At 33.6% G+C, this 23,302-nt stretch overlaps 1 protein-coding gene and 1 long non-coding RNA gene across 2 annotated transcripts in view; both read right to left on the bottom strand.

Moving 5' to 3' along the window:
• LOC147843476 (uncharacterized) overlaps positions 1 to 23,302 on the bottom strand; it is a 756,120-nt gene that overhangs the window by 480,184 nt on the left and 252,634 nt on the right. The gene's annotated exons all lie outside the window — the stretch shown is intronic.
• Positions 1 to 23,302, bottom strand: part of prkcaa (protein kinase C, alpha, a) — a 162,293-nt gene that overhangs the window by 101,548 nt on the left and 37,443 nt on the right. Inside the window, 1 exon segment of the mRNA NM_001256241.2 lies at positions 2,830 to 2,912. Coding sequence (NP_001243170.1) covers positions 2,830 to 2,912 — 83 coding nt within the window.

Raw genomic sequence — 23,302 nt, 5'->3', positions numbered from 1 at the left:
TCAGTAACACAAGGATATTTGCCATGTTATTACACCTGCAGTAATCACAATGAGGTAGACTGTGTGTGTGGGTTATCCTTTGATAGCTCTGTTCAGACTTTAACCAGTGCTAAACGAAACACTCAATGAAACCGTTTGCCACAAAGCCATTCTCTAAACAGTGCTCACAAAGAATTTTTTCCATGGCCAGAGTATGACAGTCGTCCGTGCTGTGCTCTATAAAAAGTAGCATCTCAGAAGCTTGAATGACATTCTGACGTTATCTCTGGTTACTACCACTACACCACATGTCAAGAGCCTTCACATGCACATACATCACTTACACACACTGGTTTGTTTTACTATCCTTGTGAGGACTTTACAATGACTTTAAGGATGAAACGATTACAGCTTTTGATCGTATGATTATAGTCTGAGGAATAACCGTTTCACGGTTATCAAGATTATTATGCATTCATTATTTTAAAATTACTAGGTCAAAAAAATAAATTCACATGAAAACTCCTTATAATTGAAAGTGTTATTTATTGCTGCTCAGCAACCAAATAATACAGCACAAAATAATAATAAAAAACAAACAATGACCTTTTCTCTCTTTTCTCTCTTCTCATATTAGCCTCGGTGTACAAGCTCAGAACTTTAAACTAGGACACAGTTGGAATATCTTTGTTCAGTTGAAGCAGTTTTGTTCTGTTCAGAAACGCAGTTTTGAGAAGCCTTTACCATTAATTAACCGTGACAAATTAGAATGCAGTTAAAAGTGAAATTGGTTAATCATTGCATCCCTGATTGACTTCCATTGTTTCTATACTAGATTCTTGGTAGTGTCTATTGCTGAACCCTACTCTGAAAAAAAATACAGGGTTCCACCCAATTCATTAATGTTGTCCCAACACAAAATTGACAATAACATTAACACATTTAACTGGATTAAACATAAAACAATTAAGTTGTCCCTAAAAAAAATCTCAAGAATTGTGTTGTTTCAGCTCACTTTAAATTAGTAGTTCGAAAAAGCAGCAATACTTTTTTTTTTTTTGAGTGCACCCCTATCCATAAACCAAATCCTCACAGAAACAAGTGGCAATCATTAGATCCTAAAAAACACACTCTGGCCAATTTAGAAGCACTTTTAATTAGAGAGTACAACTGAAATGTCTTCAGTGGGTTGTTTTGTAGTCTCAATATATAAGCGTGGGCACTTGTTTCTGTGAGGATTTGGTACACACACACTTTTGCGACGTCTGCAGACAAAATTAGCTTAATAAATTTTATGCAGATGATATTGATTCATTCATTTTCCTTCTGGTTAGTCCCTTTATTAATCATATGTTTAACACAGCGGATGCCCTTCCAGCTGCAACCCAGTACTGGGAAACACCTATACACTCTCATATGCACACACTCTTACACTACAGCCAATTTAGTTTATTCAATTCACCTATAGCGCATGTCTTTGAACTGTGGGGGAAACCGGAGCACCAGGAGAAAACTTGAGTGAACATGGGGAGAACAAGCAAACTCCACACAGAAATGCCAATTGACCCAGCTGAGACTCGAACCAGCAACCTTCTTGCTGTGAGGCAACAGTGATAACCACTAAGCCACTGTGTTGCCCACAGATGATAATTATGTCTAAAATTCTTTAAAAGGAGAATAATCAGAAGCAACATGTAAAATAACAAATGCACCATGGCGTGACGCAACTGACTCTTAAGGGAATGAGAGATGAGACTCTGATTGGTTTATTATCAAAACACTCCTATAACTCATTAAGACAATAAGCTCAACCCTGTTAGACTTTGTGGCACATTAGTATATGTGAGGGGGCTTGTAAATAACTCATGAAAGAATAAAGTTACGTTTAAAACCAAGCACACCATTGTTTTTCTTGTGAAATTCCCAATAAGTTTATTAAGGTGTATCCATATAAATTCCCACCCTGTATAATGAAAAATGACGCATAGCTGACATAATGTCATGGATGTTGGTTAAGGGTTAAAGTATGGAATTTCTGTACCACTGCACAGAAACTGTGAAAACAAAGATTGCTTTTAAAACACACCAGCAGTCAGTCATTGATTGGAAAAACAGTCTCATTTCACACCCATATGAATAATTTATGTGCAGTTGTTTCTGCGTATTAAAATGGCTTAGGGGTTTTTGAACGCAAATAAAAAGTTTTGTAAAAAATAATACGGTTACATTTTAAAATAATGGTTCATTAATCATGTTAACTAAAGTATTTACTAACAGGATCTAACTATGAGCAATCTTGTACATCTGATCATCACACTTTACAATAAGCCCTCATTAGTTAATGTATTTACTAACATGAGCTCATTGAGAACAATATTTGCACAGCATTTTATTAATTATAATTCAACATTTACTAATGCATTGTTAAAATACAAATTCTTGCTTGTTAACGTTAGTTGACAAAGTGGGAGTTAACATGACATATCAGTGAACAAATTTAATTCCATTAACTAACATTAGCAAAGATTAATAATTTTTTTTAATAAATGAAATGTTTACTTTTAGCTCATGTTAGGAAATCTATTAACTGACATTAACTAATACAACCTTGTGTTGTAAAGTGTTGCTCATTTAATAATCATACTGTAGGTCAACATCTACTAACATATTATTAAAATCCAAAACTGCACTTGTTAACATTAATTAATGCACTGCGAGTCACCGATAAACAACTGTCAACTATTCTAATGTTTAACCAGCATTAACAGAGAGAAAGAGAGAGAGAGAGAGAGAGAGAGAGAGAGAGGTTCAACAGATCTACCATTTGTGTGTGCGCATTTGCATACTTACATCTGTATCTGGCCCTTTATCTGCTCCAGGGCATGAGAATGTGACAAGTTCATGGCAACGTTTATGGACAACAAAACAGCACACTGAGAAAGAGGGAGAAAAGAGATGGGTTACATTTAGAAAAAAAAAATTAAATAAAAAACACAAAATAAATATGACACAAAACTGCAAAATGTTGTTAATTTATTAATGCTTAAATATAAGAAATGTAACACCAAATTACTGGAATAAAGTCATACGTTAAGACTGAATCACAGGTGTGGAATCAAAACCAGTGTCATATTTAAGAGAGAGCAATTTATCACATTATATAAACAGATGACATATTCTGGAAGACTCTGTGGAAACCATTGTCTAGAGAAAGACATAATGTGGCTCCACAGATCAATGAATGTGTCAATGACATATAACACATCCCATAACAACAAAAAGCAAAAATTACATGTTGATATTGGTTTCTTTTACTCTAAATCTTTTATGCTATTATTTTTAAAAATCCAGTAATAATAACAGTAATATCTAAAAAGCCTGTTGTTTAGTTTAATACATTTGAGAGGATTTAATCAATTAATCATTGTCAAAAAATATTTATTTATTTTATTATTAAGAATACCAATCTAGAAATAGTTTTATGATAGTGGCCTCATATGATATTTTTACAGCAATAACCTTGCATTGTCATAAAAAGGAATCAAGCAAGACATTATACACTAAGTATTTTTAGATTTATGGTTTAGATTAGGGCTACACTGTATTGGAAATTACCGTACATTTAAAAAAAAAAAATTTTGCAATATATATTGCGATATGAATACAGTTTCACCAGATAACTTGAATATGTCTGTTTGGAAAGAATTTAAAATGTTAGATCGATTGGGATGATTCTGGAGTGCATCTGCATAAAATCTAATAAACAACCTATATATAATTTGGAGTCTCCCGACACATTTTCGATGTGGTCTGTGCTTTGCTGTGCCTTTCTGCATTTGCATGTGTTGTGAGTATTTTCATGCATGACAATCTGTAAATACAATCAAGAAAAACATGCAACTGAAAAAGTGTTTTATTGTTTTCAGAGTCTAACAGCATTCAAGTACAGTACCTGAAAGATAAAAAAAAAATCAAAATAATTCAATACAATTAATCGTTGTTAGTCACAAATGGTACACTGTATTATGCCTGTATGCTTTAAAGGTCATTAAACAGTCACAGACATCAAGAACGCATGCAAATGATGAATTATAACGCCCCATTCACACGGAGCTTCAGCGTCAATGCTTGAATGAAGGCGTGTCTGAAATTGGGGCTAATGTGATCGCCATAGCAGCATCAGCCAATGAAATTCAGTCAGCAATAGGCCACTGTCTAGCTGTTGTATTTGCATACAGCGATCTGATTGGCTGACGCTTCAGTCGGCGCTTGAAAAGATGAGCTATTCCCAACTTCTGCAGCAAGCAACACCTCTGAAGCGGCGCAGACGGCAATGCCTGACGTCACCCATTTAAAGTGAATGGGAAGCATTGACGCTGATGCCCCGTGTAAATGAGAGACTGATTTCAAGACTCAACATTACATATGCTGATATCTATGCTGAAATGATATACTGAAGCCCTAGTTTAGATATATACTTGCATTGCTAATTCAATTTAGCATAGAAGAGGAAAAAAATCCAACCTGAAAAAAAGTTATTCTAACACTGTTGTTTGATATGAAAGAATGCTTCTAACAAATTTATTTTTGTTGACCTTAGATATTCAAGCATTAAAAATGTGTTAGCATTAAAGCAATAAAAATGGAAGTATAAAAAATGTATTGATGAACAATTATTTGATATTGATATATTATAATTAAATTACATTTTACTAGTGTAATTTCTGTAGCTGCTATTGTCTCAGTCTTCTGGCTCATCATGCTTTATCTTGTGATCCTAACAGTAGATTTTAACTGCTGATTTAATACAGTTTCATATTACTGTAATTAGGCATGGGCTGGTACAAGTTTCTGACAGTATAAAAACCTTGGATAAAACTACCATGGTGTCACGATATTGTAATTGCTGCTCTAAAATAAGTTCTTTTTAAATGTCAGGGTAAAAAAAACAAGTAAATAAATAAACATTTTCCTCATTGAATAATTTATTTTAAGAAACATTAATAATGTTTTGGAACAGTTAAACATTTAAGAGAAATAATTAACTTCTGCTGTCTTCATTAGTTAAATAAAACACAGGTTTCTTAACTACACTATAGAATACATTAAAAAAAACTTTAAATATACTTTGGGAATGGTATAATAGAACATTTTAGTGGTATTAAAACCTTGACTTTTCCAAACCACGGTAAACCTTGAAACCGGTTATCGTCCCATGCCTAACCATAATATATGTACTACTAACCACTAAGAATATAATCACCATATCTAAGAGGTTATTATCGAGTTAACAAAATGACAGAGTTAGTAATAACAGCGATGTACTGGAATAAAAGCAACCTTAGGTACTAATGAAGGCACAATTAAATATTAAAACTAGTGTAACTGGCACTACAACCTAACTCGTCTCTTTAAGCAACCACACAGAATTCCTAATCTTTTGCAGTTTACACAGAGATGTATGACATTTAACACTAATCTTTTGCCTCAATTACATCCTGATCTACTGACCAAACAGCATTTTCAGTGAAATGGCTACCCTGATCTACAACTTCCTTAGCATATATCCAGTCAGTAAGTTATTGATGTGATGGTTCTATTTCTCTTCCTAGTACACTGCAGCTAATGATCAATGGGCTGCAGTTTATCGGTTCATGCATTCCCAGGAAATCAAACTCATAACTTTGAAGTTCTATTGTTGGAGTAACAGGAACTGAACTTATTTAAATCGATTCAGATCAGGATATTGTTTGTACATGAGTGTAGAAAGCTTTAATGAAAGCTGTCACCTGCAGTTGTACCTCTGCATCTGTACACTCTCAAAAAAAATAAAAAATAAAATAAATAAATCAATAAATAAATAAATAAATAAATTATATACAAAAAAAATTTGGGCTCAAAATACTAATACCTCATCTTTAATACCTCGTCAGACGAGGTTTATTACTTTTTAATGCCCTTAATTTTGGTTAATTTCATTTACTACCTTTTACAACCCCGCGGACACCCTAATAAATCAAAGGATCTAGTTTTTGCTAAACATTTCCCAACACTTTTCACAAACATGATACAGAAACACATTCTCCCATGTACAATAAAACATTTTTTTTCCAATTTTCACACAATACTTTAGTAATCACTTAAAAGTTAATTTAATTTACTTAATTTTAAAATAGAAATAGAATTATGCAAAAGTATTGTAATGAAATCTGCATAATGTTTGATTAGTTTTACAACACTGAAGTCTGCATGAACACTTTGCATATGCAGGACTTTTGCCAGCTCAGTTCGTACGTAGTGGAAAGCAAACGGCAAAAGATGCGGATATCAATAATGAAAATGTATTTATCAGAAAATGCTTAACAAACGTTTACTAAAAATGCCTTAAATGTTTAGTGTACAATACCTATAGTTTTGTTTTACCAGTTGTTTTGTTTTATAGAACTTAATAATTGATGTTTATGAGTTTCTTTAAGCATATGCTTTTAAATGATGATTTATGTTTTAATATGGAAATTATTCATAAAATCACTTTGCCTTTGCAGTAATATTTTTTTTTCATAGATAATGTAATAAAGGAGTTGTCCAAAACTTATGTACCTTTTTATGAGAACAATTGTGTACCTTCATTTTTAATTGTACCTTAAAAGGTACAGAACAGTATTATAAGAGGTCTTTTGTGTATCATATAAGGCACAACTTTTACAAAGGTACAAAACTGTTCCTTAAGGAACATTATTTGTACCACAGTGTACCTTTTTCTGAGAGTGTATCTGGAGTATAAATGACATTATAGATCTCTTGCACTGTGAGTAAAGAACCAAGATGATGGAACATAGGTCTAAATGTGGTGATTAATGTGGCTGTCCTAGGACAAAGTCGATATACAACAATTTTCTTTTCCTGCATCTGGAATGAGAGAATTCAGAGAACAAGGCCTTGCACAAAAATTGGAAATGCATGATTGTTGGTGTACATAAAGAGTTTTGATTAACTGTGAAACTGTTAAAACTATATCCAAGTTTTCAGAGAGAGAAATAAAGACTATAGAAGGCTTTTTGTCAGATTTGAAGTTTGACTCGACTAACATATCTTAGACAATGATGGAATTCATAATTCATCATTAATAAGAGTTGGACTCATCAGAGATCCCATGATTTGATATTGTCACGATACTTGTATCTTGATGCAAAATTATTGTGATTTAAAAAAATAATGTGATACTTTGTGATATTCTGCATTTTATCACAAATTTACCTTTTCAAAGTATGTCCAGAAAATAATAATACATTAATGTGGCCATATCGGGTTTTAATAAAAAATAAGTATTTTTCTATTTGTTTGTTTAATTTGATTGCTGCAATGCAAAAATGGGATTAATTAAGCAGATAAACTGACCAACAGTTTATTGAAAACCTTTCATTTTTATAGTTTAATACAAGGAAAATAACATCACTGCATTGAAGAGAAAATACAATAACAAAAGTTAGGAAGAAAGATAATTAGAAAGCCTCAATCGTTAGGAAAAAAAAAGATTATCATAAACTTTAAGAAACTCATTATTCTTAATATGAATAAGCTTTAGAGATTCAATATCTCACAAAATTTAAGCAAGGAAAGTATTTAATCTAGGTATTGCCTTTAGGAACTTATTATTGTGTATAAAAAAAATTTATAGTGCAACACAAAAACAAGAATGAGAAAATGATTGTTACCAGAAAAGTACAGAAATATATATTTTATAGACAAATTTATATCACATTTAAACAAAGACCCAAATAAATTTAAAGTGAGTGCAATTACAGAATATGTGAAAAAAAGTTTCTTCAAGTATATTGCAGAAAGCACACAAATTAGATATCAAAATAATCAGCAGTTTGAGAATTTGTAGGATATACATTATGCAAAATCTTAAATTCTGTCTTATTTTGTTGCATATGCTGAACTTTTCAGGTAATACGCATGCTCTCTTCCATTGAACACTGTCAGAAAAATTGGTCCAGAAAATGTTCATATCCGGAAAGTATATACAGAATAATATTGGTAAAAAAAGACTCCATTCAAAGAAGTTTAGGCATATTTTTTTCCTCTCATTAAAGTAAAAAAATGTTTCAAATAAATGCACATAACTTGGTCACGAAAACTTTGACACAATTTAAGGATTTGGTTAGTACAGGAAAAACTATACAATGCCATAAATTCTTCATATTGCAAAATATTGTCACAGAAGCCCAAAACAAAAACAATTCCCCTTTCAAACTACCCATCAATAAAAAGAGACGTCCCACAAATTAAGGCATTAGAATTATTTCAAAGAATTTCTATGTGTGGAGAAAAATTGCACACAACACAATTTCAAGTAAAACTTGTTTGTGAAAGTAAATTGTCAATTTGGAAGGATGAAATTACATTTTAAAAGAAAGTTTAAAGCAGGTCGCACACCAGAAGCGCCGCTCGGCGGTGCGCCGTGCAGCGCCACGCCGTGCCATGCATTTATCAATTCTAAACATAGGTTTCTATCAGGATACACACACCGGCGCCACAAATCAGCGGCTGTCGGCGGCGCCCGGCCACGGTTCAGGACGCAGTTCATTTTTTAGCCGCGCCACAGAGCGCCATCTGATTAGTTTCATGTTAAATATCATTCGAATGTGCGCGTCTTGTGTGTGATACTTTAAACTGTCTTGTGCGCGCCGTGTCGCTTCTGGTGTGCGACCTGCTTAAGCCACCTAATTTATCAAATACAGCATTGGAAATATAGTACCAAATTGTGTTATTTCTAAGGAGATATTTGTAACCAATTAATTCTGAATGAGTTAATTATGAATCATAAATGTACTTAAGTGTACATAAATGTACTTAACACCACCATGTAGTGGACTGTAAAGAAATTCACTTTAATATTCAACTACTGTAAATGTGTTGTCAAAAGTACAGACTTCCATATCAATCGGTACTGAGATTTAAAAATGTCCATTTCCTGATAACATTTGAGCACTGTTGAGTACGTTCTTAAACACTGCTGATTGGAACAGAAATGACTGTAACTGTCCATAAAAAGATCATAAGATTATCACTCAGAGCTGTGTAGATCAGTCAATCCATCAGCCGATCACTCGTATGTCAGCTCAATTCAGTGATGTTGAAACCCTCCAGTGTCTGTGTATGTGTGCCAACATCGCAGTAACATAATACTTATGGTTTGTAAAATACACACTGATGTAAATGTACAGCAATAATAATTATTGTTAAACATAATCAGACTATGTTAAATACATAACATTTATGTTACTAGAATGTTTACTCTATTCTTCTCCTAAACAGTCAATTACTTTCATGGATTTGGGGAGAAGTTGATGAATTAACATGTTATAAATCCAGCAGCTCTGATTTCTTAGTTTAAGCGCAAGCTAAAATGGTGGAACCCATAACAAATCGATAATATGATCATTATTAAGCTGTTTAAAAAACAAAATATACTTTCTCACTAGGGATGGGTACTGAAACTCGGTACTTTATAGGTATTGGTGCTACATTATAAAAGACTGAAGTATCGATAAGCTCTGACGTTAATGGTTCTGCTATCAGTAGAGGAGAAATATTGCTAAATAAATACATTGCATGATGCTCCAAAACTGTAATAAGAACACAGTTAACTCCCAAAACACTGTTAACTCATTTATGTGAATGTTAATGAAAAATCATGAACATTCTCATTAAACTGCATTTTGCAAATTAAAGAGGGTATTTTAAATTGCAGGGAACACAATAAATCAAGGTAGATCCCGACTTCTGCCAGAAAAGTCAAACATGTTAAGAATCATTTTCCTTTAAACTATTTTACATTCTTTTAAAGGAAAAAAAAATATGTATTTGTTTATAAATTATTGGTTTAGTTTTATTTTACATAAAAAAATGTAATAATAAAATAAAGTGTTGTTAATTCTGTTCAATTTGTTTTATTTTTCATAACAAAACCACTACAAAAAGTACCGATAAGAGAACCATTAAAGTACCGAACCGATAAATGGTATCGATAAAAGTAGTAATAACCTTAGAACCTTAACGATACCCATCCTTATTTCTCACATTTTTGAGAATTAAAATATCAGACATTTCACAACCTAATTAGGATGTTTTTTTCTATATTTGCAAAAAGAAGAAAAAAAGAAACAAAAAAAAAATATATATATGTGCCATAGAAACTTATGGCTAATTTTTACTTCTGCATCGAGCGCACGATTATGTAACAGTGCTGGCTTTGTGCGGTTGCATAGCCTTCGCCGTGACTGACGATGATGTGCACCTCTCAAAAATGTAACTACAAGTCGCAAATATGCGTAGCGCAAGCTCTGTGATTGGTTGGCTTGGTAGCTGTGACCAGTGTGGCAGGGACCGAGAGCCGCAAGCCCAATGAAACGAGTGTTTACTCGAAGTGTCGAGTCCCATGAAGAAGCTCCACATGTTTTGTGTTTACCTTTTGATTAAAGTTGTTGCACGTCCGCTGGTTCACACCTCTGAATGAGCGAGTTTTAGCTACTTGTACATTAAGGTAGTTTAGAAAAAACAAAACACCCATAAAGAACATAGCATAACCTCCTGCCAGCTAATGTTTCGGAAGTGTTATTGCAGAGCAACACAAACAGCATGCAGAAGTATAAATGCATGGCTACACGCAAGGCAGGCGCTAAGGGTCACGCTGATTACTCAGCCTTTAAAAGCAATGCATTTTAAAAAAACGGTCACATTTAAAAAAAAAACTCAAGCAGAGGTTTCGGCGAGAGTATTTAGAACTAATGTGTCAAAGGGTTAAATGGAAACATTATATCCCCGAGTCTCACAAACAAATCTATTCCTAAGTCCATGTAGAGTAACATTATCATATGCATTACAGTCGCAAACTATTCATAGAGTTGTAATGATAGAAATACACTTTCCAAGGAACATGTCAGACATCTGGTGGCTCAGTGGGAAGCACTATGGGAAACAGCATGGTTTCCCCCATGATTACCTAAGTCATGCAGGTCAGGTGAACAGGAGACACTGAATATGGTGTGACTATGAACATATGCACATCTGTGTTGGCTCTGTGATGGACTGACCATCTGCCAAGAGTGTTTTCCTGCTTGTTGCCCACAACACTGGATTGGGTTCCAGCAAGCCCATGACACTAGAAAACGGGACAAGCAAGCAATCCACAGTGAATAGACTAATGTCAGAAATCAATTTCATGCTAGAGCAGAAGGTACAAACCTTGATGTTAGGGTAAGACTGAAAACTAAGCTTTGAGTTTGGCAGCTAAGCTTTAAGCTCTAAGTTTAATAAAACTGCTATTATAGACAATATGACATCAATGTCACATAACCTGAGACATTTAATACTGGCCTGATGGATATAGCAAAAATACAAAAGAAAGACTCAACATTATTGCCGATTAGGAACACATTCACATACGAGCATGAAAATAAATGGACCTCTCTCCTCCACATCATAACAGGCAATAATGAAATAAGATTTTAACGCATACTCTGTTTCCTGTTGTGTGGGCTGCTCACTGGCTCTGTCTCAGTGGCCTTGACCCACTGTACGAACAAAATCTGCATAGATGTGTCTATGTGCAAAAACAATCAGACTTAAGTGTCGAATACAGAAATGGAAATGATGAAACCCTTAAGTGTGAGATATCTGAAATTTCTCTACAGGTTTTACTTCTGAGTGAACACTTTAACATTAAACATTATGTCAGGGCTTCTTTTAAGATAGTCTTTAATTGGTCTTAAAGTTTAGTTTGATTTACAAATTAAAACAAATTATATGATGTCCACTTACCCTTTTTGTTGAGTGTGCCACATTCAAGTACATAAATGCCCACTGCTACGATTGGGGTATAATAACCCTGAAATTCATAATATTATTTTTCTTATGTACAAATAAATAGTATCTATCAAACAATTTCTAACATACAGTACAGTACTTTTAAATACAAAAATACAGTTTTCACAGAACTTGATTAATATCATTCTGGTGATTCTTGTGGATTATGATTTATATTAATTTTCAACAATACAATATTGTATTCTTGCGTTCTGTCATATCGTCACCTTAGAACTATAAGATCCTATTTGACGTTTTTGGCAAAATTGAGGTATTTACATATTCTTATTAAATAACAACTTATCAATTTTTTTTTATAAGTTTATTACAATTTAGACTTTTTATTTAAAAAAACAAAAAAATTATTTTTCTACAAAGTCGAACTCTAGCTTGGCTCTACAAAGTTCTTTTTGTGAGCCAATCAGCGCTTCAAATGCATGCACGAGGACAAATCAGGATCACCTTTTTTTGTCATTCCACCAGACTGCTCCATTGACAGGGGGAAAGACCAAAAAGAAACACAAATCAGAGCTGACTAAATAATGCTGCACCACACAAAACTAAGAAGAAACCCGAGACCGAAAATATGTGTGTAAGTGTGATGATTTAGAAGCATTTTTTGACATTAAGATAAAATGTAAATTTTACATTGTTGAAAAAGAAAGTTGTTTATTTTTTTTTTTAAATATATTAAATGTGAAATATTTTTATTTGTGTGTATATAAGGTCAGTGAAACCTTTTTCAGTGTTTATTATATTTTGTCAACTCATTTGCTCATTGTCTGTTCTCTTTTTAAATCTTTACATTCGATATTAAACCTTGATTTGCCATACTTAATTTTATTCATGGGGCATATAATTCACTAAATATTAAATCATTTCAATAATTCACAAAGCATAAAATTACATAAATATTACCATATTAATTACATAAAATTAACATCTGCACTGGACAAAATATTTATAATATTTAGAATTAGAAGGTTCGGTCTGCATTTGCCCTCTTTGTTTTACCCCAACTTGCAAATTTAAGAGAATTTTGATCATTTACATTTAGAGTTAGGAGTGTGAACCTACACTGGTCTCTTGGTTTGGTTCGGTTACGATTATCGTGCCATCGATTCGGTTCAATTTGATGTCTCGGTGCATCACAGTGCATTGAGGATGCTTTCCATACATAATTAGGTTTTTACTTCACAACACAAGAATTTAAAAAAAAATTAAATATATAAATGTATTAATATTTACAAACTATAATTTTATGTAACATAATTTTGTCCTTTAATACAAGCAGATATATGAACTGTTGGCTACCTTTAATTTGACATGTTTAAAGAAAACACTCTTATTGAATGTATCAAACAAAACTCCAATACATGACAACATGAGCATTTATAGCAAATAAACTAAAGTAAATATTATACCGCTTGCTTTTTGAGCGCTGTCAAACGAGATTTTACACCCCTATGACAGGTCATTGTCTTCACCGACTCAACAGAAAGGGCTGCAATCGGCTTTCGAAATGAAAGTGCTGTTCACCAATGAGTGACGCGGGAAGAACAGACGTGGTTACAGTCTATATGCGAATAATACGCGGTTATCACGGGTAATTCGTAATAGACACAGTAGAGAAAACTTGCACCTCAAGGCACGCTCGTGTCTGGATCCACAAGTAACACTTGACAGCCAAGAGGAGAGGAAAAAGTTATCTCATGCTCACGCCAGCGGGTCAAATGTCCAAAGTGAGAGAGAGAGGCAGATATGGGTTTTTCCAGCATTTCTGCCTAGTAACGTAAGTGAATTAGCGGCTCGTGTGCTGTGCCTTCTTCATTGTCAATGAAAGACTTTCACAAGCAGTTGAACTGAATTATCTACCTTTAATTATCTACTCGCCCCCGCATCCTTCAGCATAGTATTCTACTACGACATCGCGCATAGGAAATAAATGACGTCAGTATGTAATAACCGGTTATAATAATTACTGAACCAATATCGAATTGTCCCAATCTGCATCATGGTGCACCGAAGAAATAATTAATTTTGACACCCCTATTTAGAGGACATTTAGGGTCTTTGTTATGTTAATGTAGGAAAAGGAAATGTTACACACATATTGTTTGCTATGTGGAATACAAAAACTTTGAAGCTCAATATCTCAAAATCATTTAGAGCGCAGATAGGACCTTATAACTCAAGGCAACAAAATGCTTATATCCAGTTCTGGAACAGCTTGTACAATCATTTTTGCAATGACAAATCCATTCATGAACACAGCAGCATTTTGATTTCTGTTCTTATCAGTAATTTTTACATTAATAAAGTTGGTAAAAAAAGTAATGTCATTTAGTCAGGGTAAATTTCAAGAAATGAGGACAAAAATTTTTAGTGGAGTCAATGATCCAATGGGTCATTCATAAAACGGTTGATTGCTTCATTTATGAATAAATCAGCTTTTGTAAATTAAGATTTGGCCACCTAGTGGCAGTTTCCCATTTAGACAAATGCTAATTATTATTTTGCTTTGCTATATTCAGAATGTTAAATTTAATGCGTTGATCTGATAACATAATGCATGCAGTTTTAACTGCTTTGTCAACAAAGCTGGGGATAACAGAAAGCCAAGTGCATGATTGTTCTTGGATTTGCATAGTCTTTCCTGTGCACCAGTAGCTGGACTGTGAGCTCTGGCACTCTTCAAATCTGTTCAGCTGTGTAAGCTTAACAGGAGAGATTAACACGCCTGACACCATTTATCAACAACACGCACTCAATGAATCACATGAGCACACACACACAAATTAATATGAAAAGACTTACTAGTAAAAGAAAAACTGTCATGATTTAATATACAGTTAACCAAAAAATGCAATTTTAGTATTAAAATAAATTAAATAAATTTATTAAGATATTAGTTGTTAGTTAGTTGTTGACTTTTCATGAAAGGAGTGCAAAAATCACTTTTATTAGGGGTTTAAACACAGTTGTGTGGCAACGGTCTGTCAATATAACCAGTCTATAATATTCAAAATAATGAACATAATTTTTGTTATAATCACACTTGATAAAAACAGCCTGCAGATTGAAGACGCTTCCCTTTCCACAAATGTGCACAATCTCATTTGAATTTAAAGGTAAAGTCAACAAAATGGCACAATTGGGATTGAAGCCAAAAAGGGGCAGTTTCAAAAAGTTAAGAAATTTATTTGCGTGGTATTTTGAGCAGAAACTTCAGATACAGGCACATCAGAGACTTATTTTACATCTTGTAAAAAGTGGCATAACAGGTCCTCTTAAAGTTATTTGTAATAATGCTGTAAACTCAACTGTAATGATTTTGCACTGTTATATCTGAAGTTATTAAATTTAGACCATGATTGTTTTCACACTGCACAACTATCAGGTGTAGAATTTAGTCGCTGTTGTTTTTACAGTGCACACTGGATTAGTGAGAGGAAGACACAAACTGCATGACTACTCTAGAAACAATCACTGACAACTCTGTCTGACTCACAAACGCAAGTCAGAAGTGATAAGGAAATAACTCACAGGTGAGATAAGAGTGGAGTTAATTTTGCATTGCGCTGCTCTTGCGACACTTTCTGCTTTATTTTTGTTTAACGTCATTGTTAAGTGTATTTAATATTGTGGTCTATTAACTCCTCCTGAACTTCCCCCTGTCCTGTATCTTGGCTGCAGGAAATCGCAGCAAAAACTTAAATGATGTACGTATTGGGATGCATCTGATGTGCACAAAAAATGCAAAAGAGAACTGAACTATTGTACTATCAAGGGCTTCAGTAGCTTCACACACCAGAAGTGACAATTTTACATCTCATTTCTGTCCAATACATGCTTACAATATGTGAGGAATTGCCCGTTTTCTTTTAAACAGTGAATGATGATGTTAAAGTGCTGAAAGACATCTGTGCATTGGGTCTTAAAAAAAACAGCAGCCTTACATGTGTATGTGTTTATCCACATATAGCATATCCATAAAAGCTGTGTAAATCTGTTTATGTAATGTGTTTAACTCTAAGTGCTTTGTTGCTTATGTACAGTATGCACAAATACTGTACCTATATTTTATCCTTTTTATATTTCAGAAAAAACAACATACTCAAGAAACTACTGCTATAATTGATGCTGTTGATGGTTTAATTATTTTTTAATCTGCTTAATAAATAATAATAATAATAATAATAATAATAATAATGATATTAATAATAATAATGATAATAATAATTGTAATGATAATAATAATAATGATGATGATGATGATGATGATGATGATGATAATGGTAATAATGATAATAATAATTAATCAAATTAACCCTTTAAATACTGCAGCTGACCCTCCATGTGCGAGGTTTCTTTTGTGACTGTTACTTAGAATCCATTGTATGAATCCCACGGTGACCCATCAAGTTCATCATGTGACAAACCAGCCTCAATGATATGTATATATCGTATTTTGTTTCTATTTGCCCTTTTCTGTAAATACTTACTAATGTTCTTATTATATTGTGAAACTTCTGATACTTCTCGAATATGTGCTAGAACATATATTTAGCCTTTTAAACAAATTAATAATGATTGTGTTATTGTTATATGATGGGCAATGTTGCACTTGCTGCTAGAAGGGATTCAGCTGCAATTGGAAGTTAACAAGAAGTATGTACTGTAGCTGAGGATAAATAGTTTTTTATTAGATTATTCTATATTGAAGTGAATATCGTTAGCTGTATACCATCTAGACTTCACCCTCTCCTGCAGTGCAGAGAAGTCTAAATGGAATACAGCTGAGGATACGCACATAAATATAGAACAATTTTTGTGACCCTGTACAAAAAAATAATATTTTTACATTACAGTGAGAGTTAGGTTTAGGGTCCAGTTAGGGGTTAATGCTAATAATATATAACGTGTAATTTAATAAATAATATTAATAGTTCAGGTTAACTTCCACTTGCAGCTCTATCCCTTCTAGAAACAACCGCAGGAGAGATCTGAGTTGCTGGATTTATGTCATGTTTATTAATAATTTTCTGACGAAATATATACAAATAAGCAACTGTTCATCTGGGAGAGGTATACAGAAAATATTCTAGTAACATAAACAGTGTGTATCTTACATAAAAAAAAAACTTCAACACAAACACAATCATCCAGTTATATTGAAAAATAATTATCGCCATCTCAGTAGACATCGCGTGTATTTTACAAACTTTAAATGATATGTTTTGCTCGTAGCTATGTGCATTTGAATGTCTGAAAACTAAAATAAATGTTATTTGTTTGACAGCACAGATAAATTGTGATTTATGACAAGTGCTGTGCACCTCTTCCTGTGCTTCAGCGTGCCGTCAGATTTGAATTTTAACAGTTGCTGACGTGAACGTTCTAATCACACAAGTGTGATAGTGTGCTTCAGGGACCAGCCCAGGCTGATCACACCGGTGTGACCGTACATGCGAAAGGGTTATTATTTTTATTATTTTTATTATTATAACTATTATTATTATTAATTAAGTTAGTTAATTAAAAATAAAGTTTTAGAATCAAATTGCTATAAATAACAACATCAAAAATTGTTTATATGCACTTGTTGCACTTGGAAGGTTAAAAAGGGCATTTGCATACAAAGGATAAATTAAAAAACAAGACAGGATCATAAAAATAAAATAGATAAAAATAACTACATAAATGACTGCAAAAGAAAAAGGGAAAAGAAAAAAATGCTCAATGATGGGCCAAAGAGAGACACAAGAGAGACCACATGTACTGTAACACACACAGACGCAAACACACACACACACACACACACACTTTGCAGTGTATCTTTGTGAGTGCGGCAGGAAACCTGTCCTGTAATTGGTATCGTGACAGACAGATATCCTGCTCTAAAACACATTTGCATAGACATACAAAACACCACCATGACCAGTCACTGAACACACAATGAAGAGAAGCAGCTCAATAAAACTACAGTAACTCTGTAAAACTAAACATTCAATGACAATGAAAAAAAGAGATTTATGTAGGCTTACATGCTAATTGTTTCTACAATGTAATTTAGCAGATAGTATTTATATTTTCATCCAAAGAGGGAAATGACAATAAAAAGCACTTAACAACAACTGCTGCATTATGGAGTTATAAAGATAACCAGTCCAGTCAAACAACGTCATACAGTCATTTAGACAGTGTGTCTGTATATCTGCGATTATTTCTCTATAGAACAAAGCTTTTAAAATAACTTTGCAAATCCCCACAGGCAGAAGGGAAGCATTCTGATATATTTTCGACTATATTGTTTTTCCTCCCGACTGATTCACTTTTTTTGTGTGGGGTATTTTTCTGATTTGTTTATAAAACAGCTACTACAGTTTCTGCTGTATGTGTATGGAGATCCTAACCTCATTGCAATGTAAACACCCCTGTTGCCTTTACAATCTTAGCTGAAACAACACCGAATGCAGTATATTTACTGTAGGACACTTAAACCAAGAACATGCATTGCAGTCAGCAACAACAAGTTATCAGAGACACTAACTCATTGTGTGAGATGAACAGAACATTGAGCAGTGGCATCTCACCACATTTCTTCCAGCCCACAGCTCCACAAGCATAAGATGAAAACAGTGTTATTGAGTGCTATCCAACAGTGGAACTACCAGAATTGTAGAAGTAGGTTACTACAATGGCCATAGCAGTCACTGACAGCTCATACCAGCTGTACAGAATTTGAATTCGTCACTATATTCAAAGCTTGTGCTAAGATTTTAGAATGACGTTTGACTGTCTATCAGTATTTCAGAGTCATAACCCTTTAAATACAATCTTTTTGTAATCTAGCTAATTGTACACTAGTGTGATACAGTAGTACTAAAGTAACTAGAGCATACCTAAATTTGTCTGGCAGTAAAGTGAAAATGTTTTGCAGTAGGTGCATCTGCTAAAATGCTAACTGTTAGCATAATAGTTTTAAAAACACTGTCTATGCCCTGCCAGATTTTAGATGTCAATATTTTTTTCTTTTCTTAATGGTGTGATGTTATGGAATCAAACTCAACATATACTGTAAACAATGTTGTGAGCAACACATTACAAAAGAAAAGTACTACACAGTAGTATAACTATAAAAGATAAGTGGCATAAATTTACAGTAGTATAATTTATGTTTGCTGTAACACAGTAATACAACACATTACTTTTTTAGTCTTTATAAATGCAAGTTACAACTAGATATTTTAACTTTTGTTTTTAAGAATTTACAGACATTGCGAGACATTCACTCGAGCTGGTTTGCAAAAATGGTTCTACAGTGCTATACATTACCTGACAAAAGTCTCGATCCAAGTTGTAAAAGCAATAAATAATAACCTGACTTCTAGTTGATCATTTGGAAAAGTGGCAGAAGGTAGATTTTTCAGATGAATCATCAACTGAACTGCATCCCAATCATCACAAATCCTGCAGAAAACCTATTGCAACCCACATGAATCCGAGATTCTCACAGAAATTAGTCAAGTTTGGTGAAGGAAAAATCATGGTTTGAGGTTACATTCAGAATGGGGGCATGTGAGAGATCTGCAGAGTGGATGGCAACATCAACAGCCCGAGACATTTGTGCTGCCTATTACATTACAAACCACAGAAGAGGGCAAATTTTTCAGCAGGACATCACTCTAATACTTCAGCCTCCACATCAAAGTTCCTGTAAGCAAAGAAGGTCAAGGTCCACCAGGATTGGCCAGCCCAGTCACCAGACAAGAGCATTATTGAAGATGAATCCAAAAAACCTTGATGAACTTCTGAAGTCCTGCAAGAATGCTTTCTTTGCCATTCCAGATGACTTTATAATGACTTTTTAATGTAATCTAGCGGCCTTTGCCTTTCATATAAGCCACTTCTGATACCAAATGATCAAAGATAGAAGTCAAATTATTATTTGGTATTCCTAAAACCTAGATAGCTGACAAGAGTTTTGTCAGGTAGTGTATATGGTTTGCAAATTTTCATTTACAGCTGCGGACCATTTACAGTATGTGCACCCCTGTGTAAAGCAGGCATAAGATTAGATCTACAGTATGTGTGAATCACTGGATGTAGTCAGACTCCAAACATTTCACTAAATAATTACAATTCATGGCAAAATGATTGTTTGAAAACGTAATCATACTGCTGTGATTAGTTTGGTAAATGTACAGTAACTTAAAAGTGATACTAAAATATTGTATTAGAGACAGTAATATATGATAATGTAACGTATTACATTCCAATGGCAATAAATCTGTATGCATATGTATCTGTGCGCTCCCTCTAAACCACGACAACACTGCATCACATAAGAAAATCTGTTAATAATCACTATTCACTGTTGTGCATAACCATGTTGTTAATTATATTTCAGATTCAGTGGAGAAGAAAATACTTAAGGGAAAAGCAATATCCGCCTTAGTTTTGATAGCTAAACACAAAACACATGACAGAGCCATTTCCATGGGAGACCAACCTTTGACAAACATTTACTTGTAGATGCATATTATCTGATACACAACCAGACCTCCCTCTACAATGTGCAAAAACATGCTATAATTATCCTGTTGTCACTTCTCACAGTGCTTATTCGCTGAGGACTTTTATTCTAATATTATTACTGTTTAGAATTATATATTTCAGAAAAAAACAAGGAATGCACTACTCTGAAAAACTGCACAGACACTAAAGCAGCAGAAAACATCATTTTAAAACACACATAAATCATGCAAAAAATAAAAAAAATAAATAAATTGACGCTTGGATTCAGGTGATTCTAAAAAAGGATTTTTTTGAAACTGCAATGGAAACTTTTTTTTTTTTTACATTTACAGGTCACATAGCTTGTTAAAAAAATGCATGTGATCATTCTTTAAAGATGCCGTGGTATTTATAAGATGTATGTGTGCACTATAACCTGCACTATAAAAAGTGCATACTGTTCCTTTATCAGAGGTCTCCACAGCGGAATAAACAGACAACTGATCCAGCATTTTAGGTAGCAGATGTCCTTCCACCCACAACCCAGCACTGGGAAACACCCATACACTCTCGCATTCAGAAACGTCCACTACGTTTAGTTTATTTAATTCACATATAGTGCAAACCAAAGCACTCAACAGAAAACCAAGCACACATGGGGAGAACATGCAAACTCCACACAGAAATGCCAACTGATCCAGCCGGGGCTCAAACCAGCAATCTTCTTGCTGTGAGGCAACAGTGCTAACTACTAAACCACTGTGTCGCCCCTAAGAAAAACAAATGTTTGTTTTGGACAACAGAAAAACAAGAACGGAAGAGAATGAAAGCATTTTTTAAGCAAATATATTTTCAAATGAACTTATATATAAAAAAAAACTTCCTAATAAAACACTTTTGAATTGTCACTGATTGATTATTTATATTGTAACCTTATTCTACCCCATTTATATGAACTGTAATATTATTATCATGTATATTTTAATGTTTTCACACAATAAAATATACAGAAAAAATAAACAAAATAAAATCTAAAAGCTACAAAAACTTTTGTTTTTACTATGAAAGCAAAACACATATTCATTTGTAGTGCATGTAGTAACTGTTTAATCGTCAAATCTGAGATTCTAAAATGTATAAACCCTTAGAGAGGAAAAATAAATAAAAACGAGAAAAAAGTTAACTGGTAACAAAGTCAAAGTTTAAGAGATCACCTTCTGCAAACATGAATCACATGCTACACAAAAAAACTATTAAAATTGAGGAAAAAGCTATGTCAGCACTAAATAAACAATTGGTGTCACTGAGATCCATCCCCTTAAAGCTGTATCTTATCAGAGGATCTGTATTAGTCTCCTCCACCCTGGGCAAAGTCTTCAGAAGCTATAAAAAAACTCTTTGCAGGACAAGAGCAGATTTGTCATTTTGTTCACTGAATTTTGCATACAGCACTAGCAGTGAATGCAAAGAAAACACTCAAATCAAGTCTCATCACACAAAATAAAAATAAAGTAACGAATAAAAATGAACGTTAAACAAGTGTTTAGACTGTAACGGAAATAATACATAGCTCTTTCAATTAACTTAGAAGCAGCTAAAAGCTAACTGCCCTTCTACGGCAGCTGAACATTTCATCCTTCCTGGATTAAGGCTGGATGTCACGTAATTAACATTGGATAACACGGCTTAATCACAAGCTCAATTTCAAAAATGCTTCCACATTACGAAAGGGACAGGTTTGTTTAGGAAGTATTTTTGTGATTATCACTGTTTCTGTAAAAAAAAGGGAAGAGGCTTCCTTAGGCAGCTCTGCGCTGGAGGTCAGGACAATGTAATATACTGTACATGAAGTTATTTGCATCCATTTTTAACTTAATCCCTCTGATCAAAGCACAGACATATTAAAGATAAAAGCACAGAAAACAGAAAAGAAGAAAAGTGGGAGGGAGGATTGAAAAAGACCACAAGCTGGAAATGTTCAGAGTTTATTCCGCAAATGCCTTTCCATCTCCCATTATTCGCATTAACCCTTCTTCGCACAAGTCTAAAACCACCTCAAGCCAGCATAAAAGCTTTTTGTGAATTAAGAGATTTTTTTTTTTTTTCAAAATTTGGCATTTTTCATCTTGTTTCTCACGCGATATGTCAAAATGCATATTAGGGTGATTGGAGCCCAGCTATTAGGGTTTATTTCATTGTGTTACCATCTGTCTGGTTATTTGAGATTAGGCATGGGCCGGTAAAAGATTCTGATGGTATTCAAACCTTGAATAAAAATATCACAGTTTCATCATTTGACGGTAATGTGATTACTGCTATATATTCTTTTAAAATATCTGGGTAAAAAACAAAAACTTTTTCCCACTTCATACACAATGTATTTTATTTATTAAACTTTAAAATAATTGGAGTAGTAAACATGTCAGGCTAAATAATTCAAATGAATCACTGACTTCTGCTGTCTTCATATGTTTCAAAAACAGATTTCATTACAATTTAAACAGCATCTTTGGATACCTTTTCTGTTGAAGATACTGTTGTCCTAAAAAACTTAAAACAAACAAAAAACTATTTACACATACCTGAGGAACAGTACAGCAGAATATTTTAGCGATTTTAAAACCTTGACTTTTCCAAACCACAGTAAACCTTGAAAACAGTTATCGTCCCATGCCTACTAGTTACTTAGGACTCAAGTTAGGACTCCAGTTATTCCGTTAACAGCACCCAGTAAAGTGATATGTTACATTCACTGTTAGAATAAACTGCACAACTTTGGAAAAAATTCACAAATAGTGTGATGTTGTACATCTTGTACCTTATGGCCCGTTTCCACTGAGTGGTACAGTACAGTTCAGTATGCTTTTATGGCTGTTTTCACTGTCAAAGGGTACCAAAAAGCGAACGGTACCGTACCACTTTTTGGGTA

The sequence above is a fragment of the Danio rerio genome, chromosome 6 (assembly GCF_052040795.2).
Source record: "Danio rerio strain M-AB ecotype USA chromosome 6, GRCz13ab, whole genome shotgun sequence".
Taxonomy (NCBI): domain Eukaryota; kingdom Metazoa; phylum Chordata; class Actinopteri; order Cypriniformes; family Danionidae; genus Danio; species Danio rerio.
This window is presented reverse-complemented; position numbering and strand designations above follow the sequence as displayed.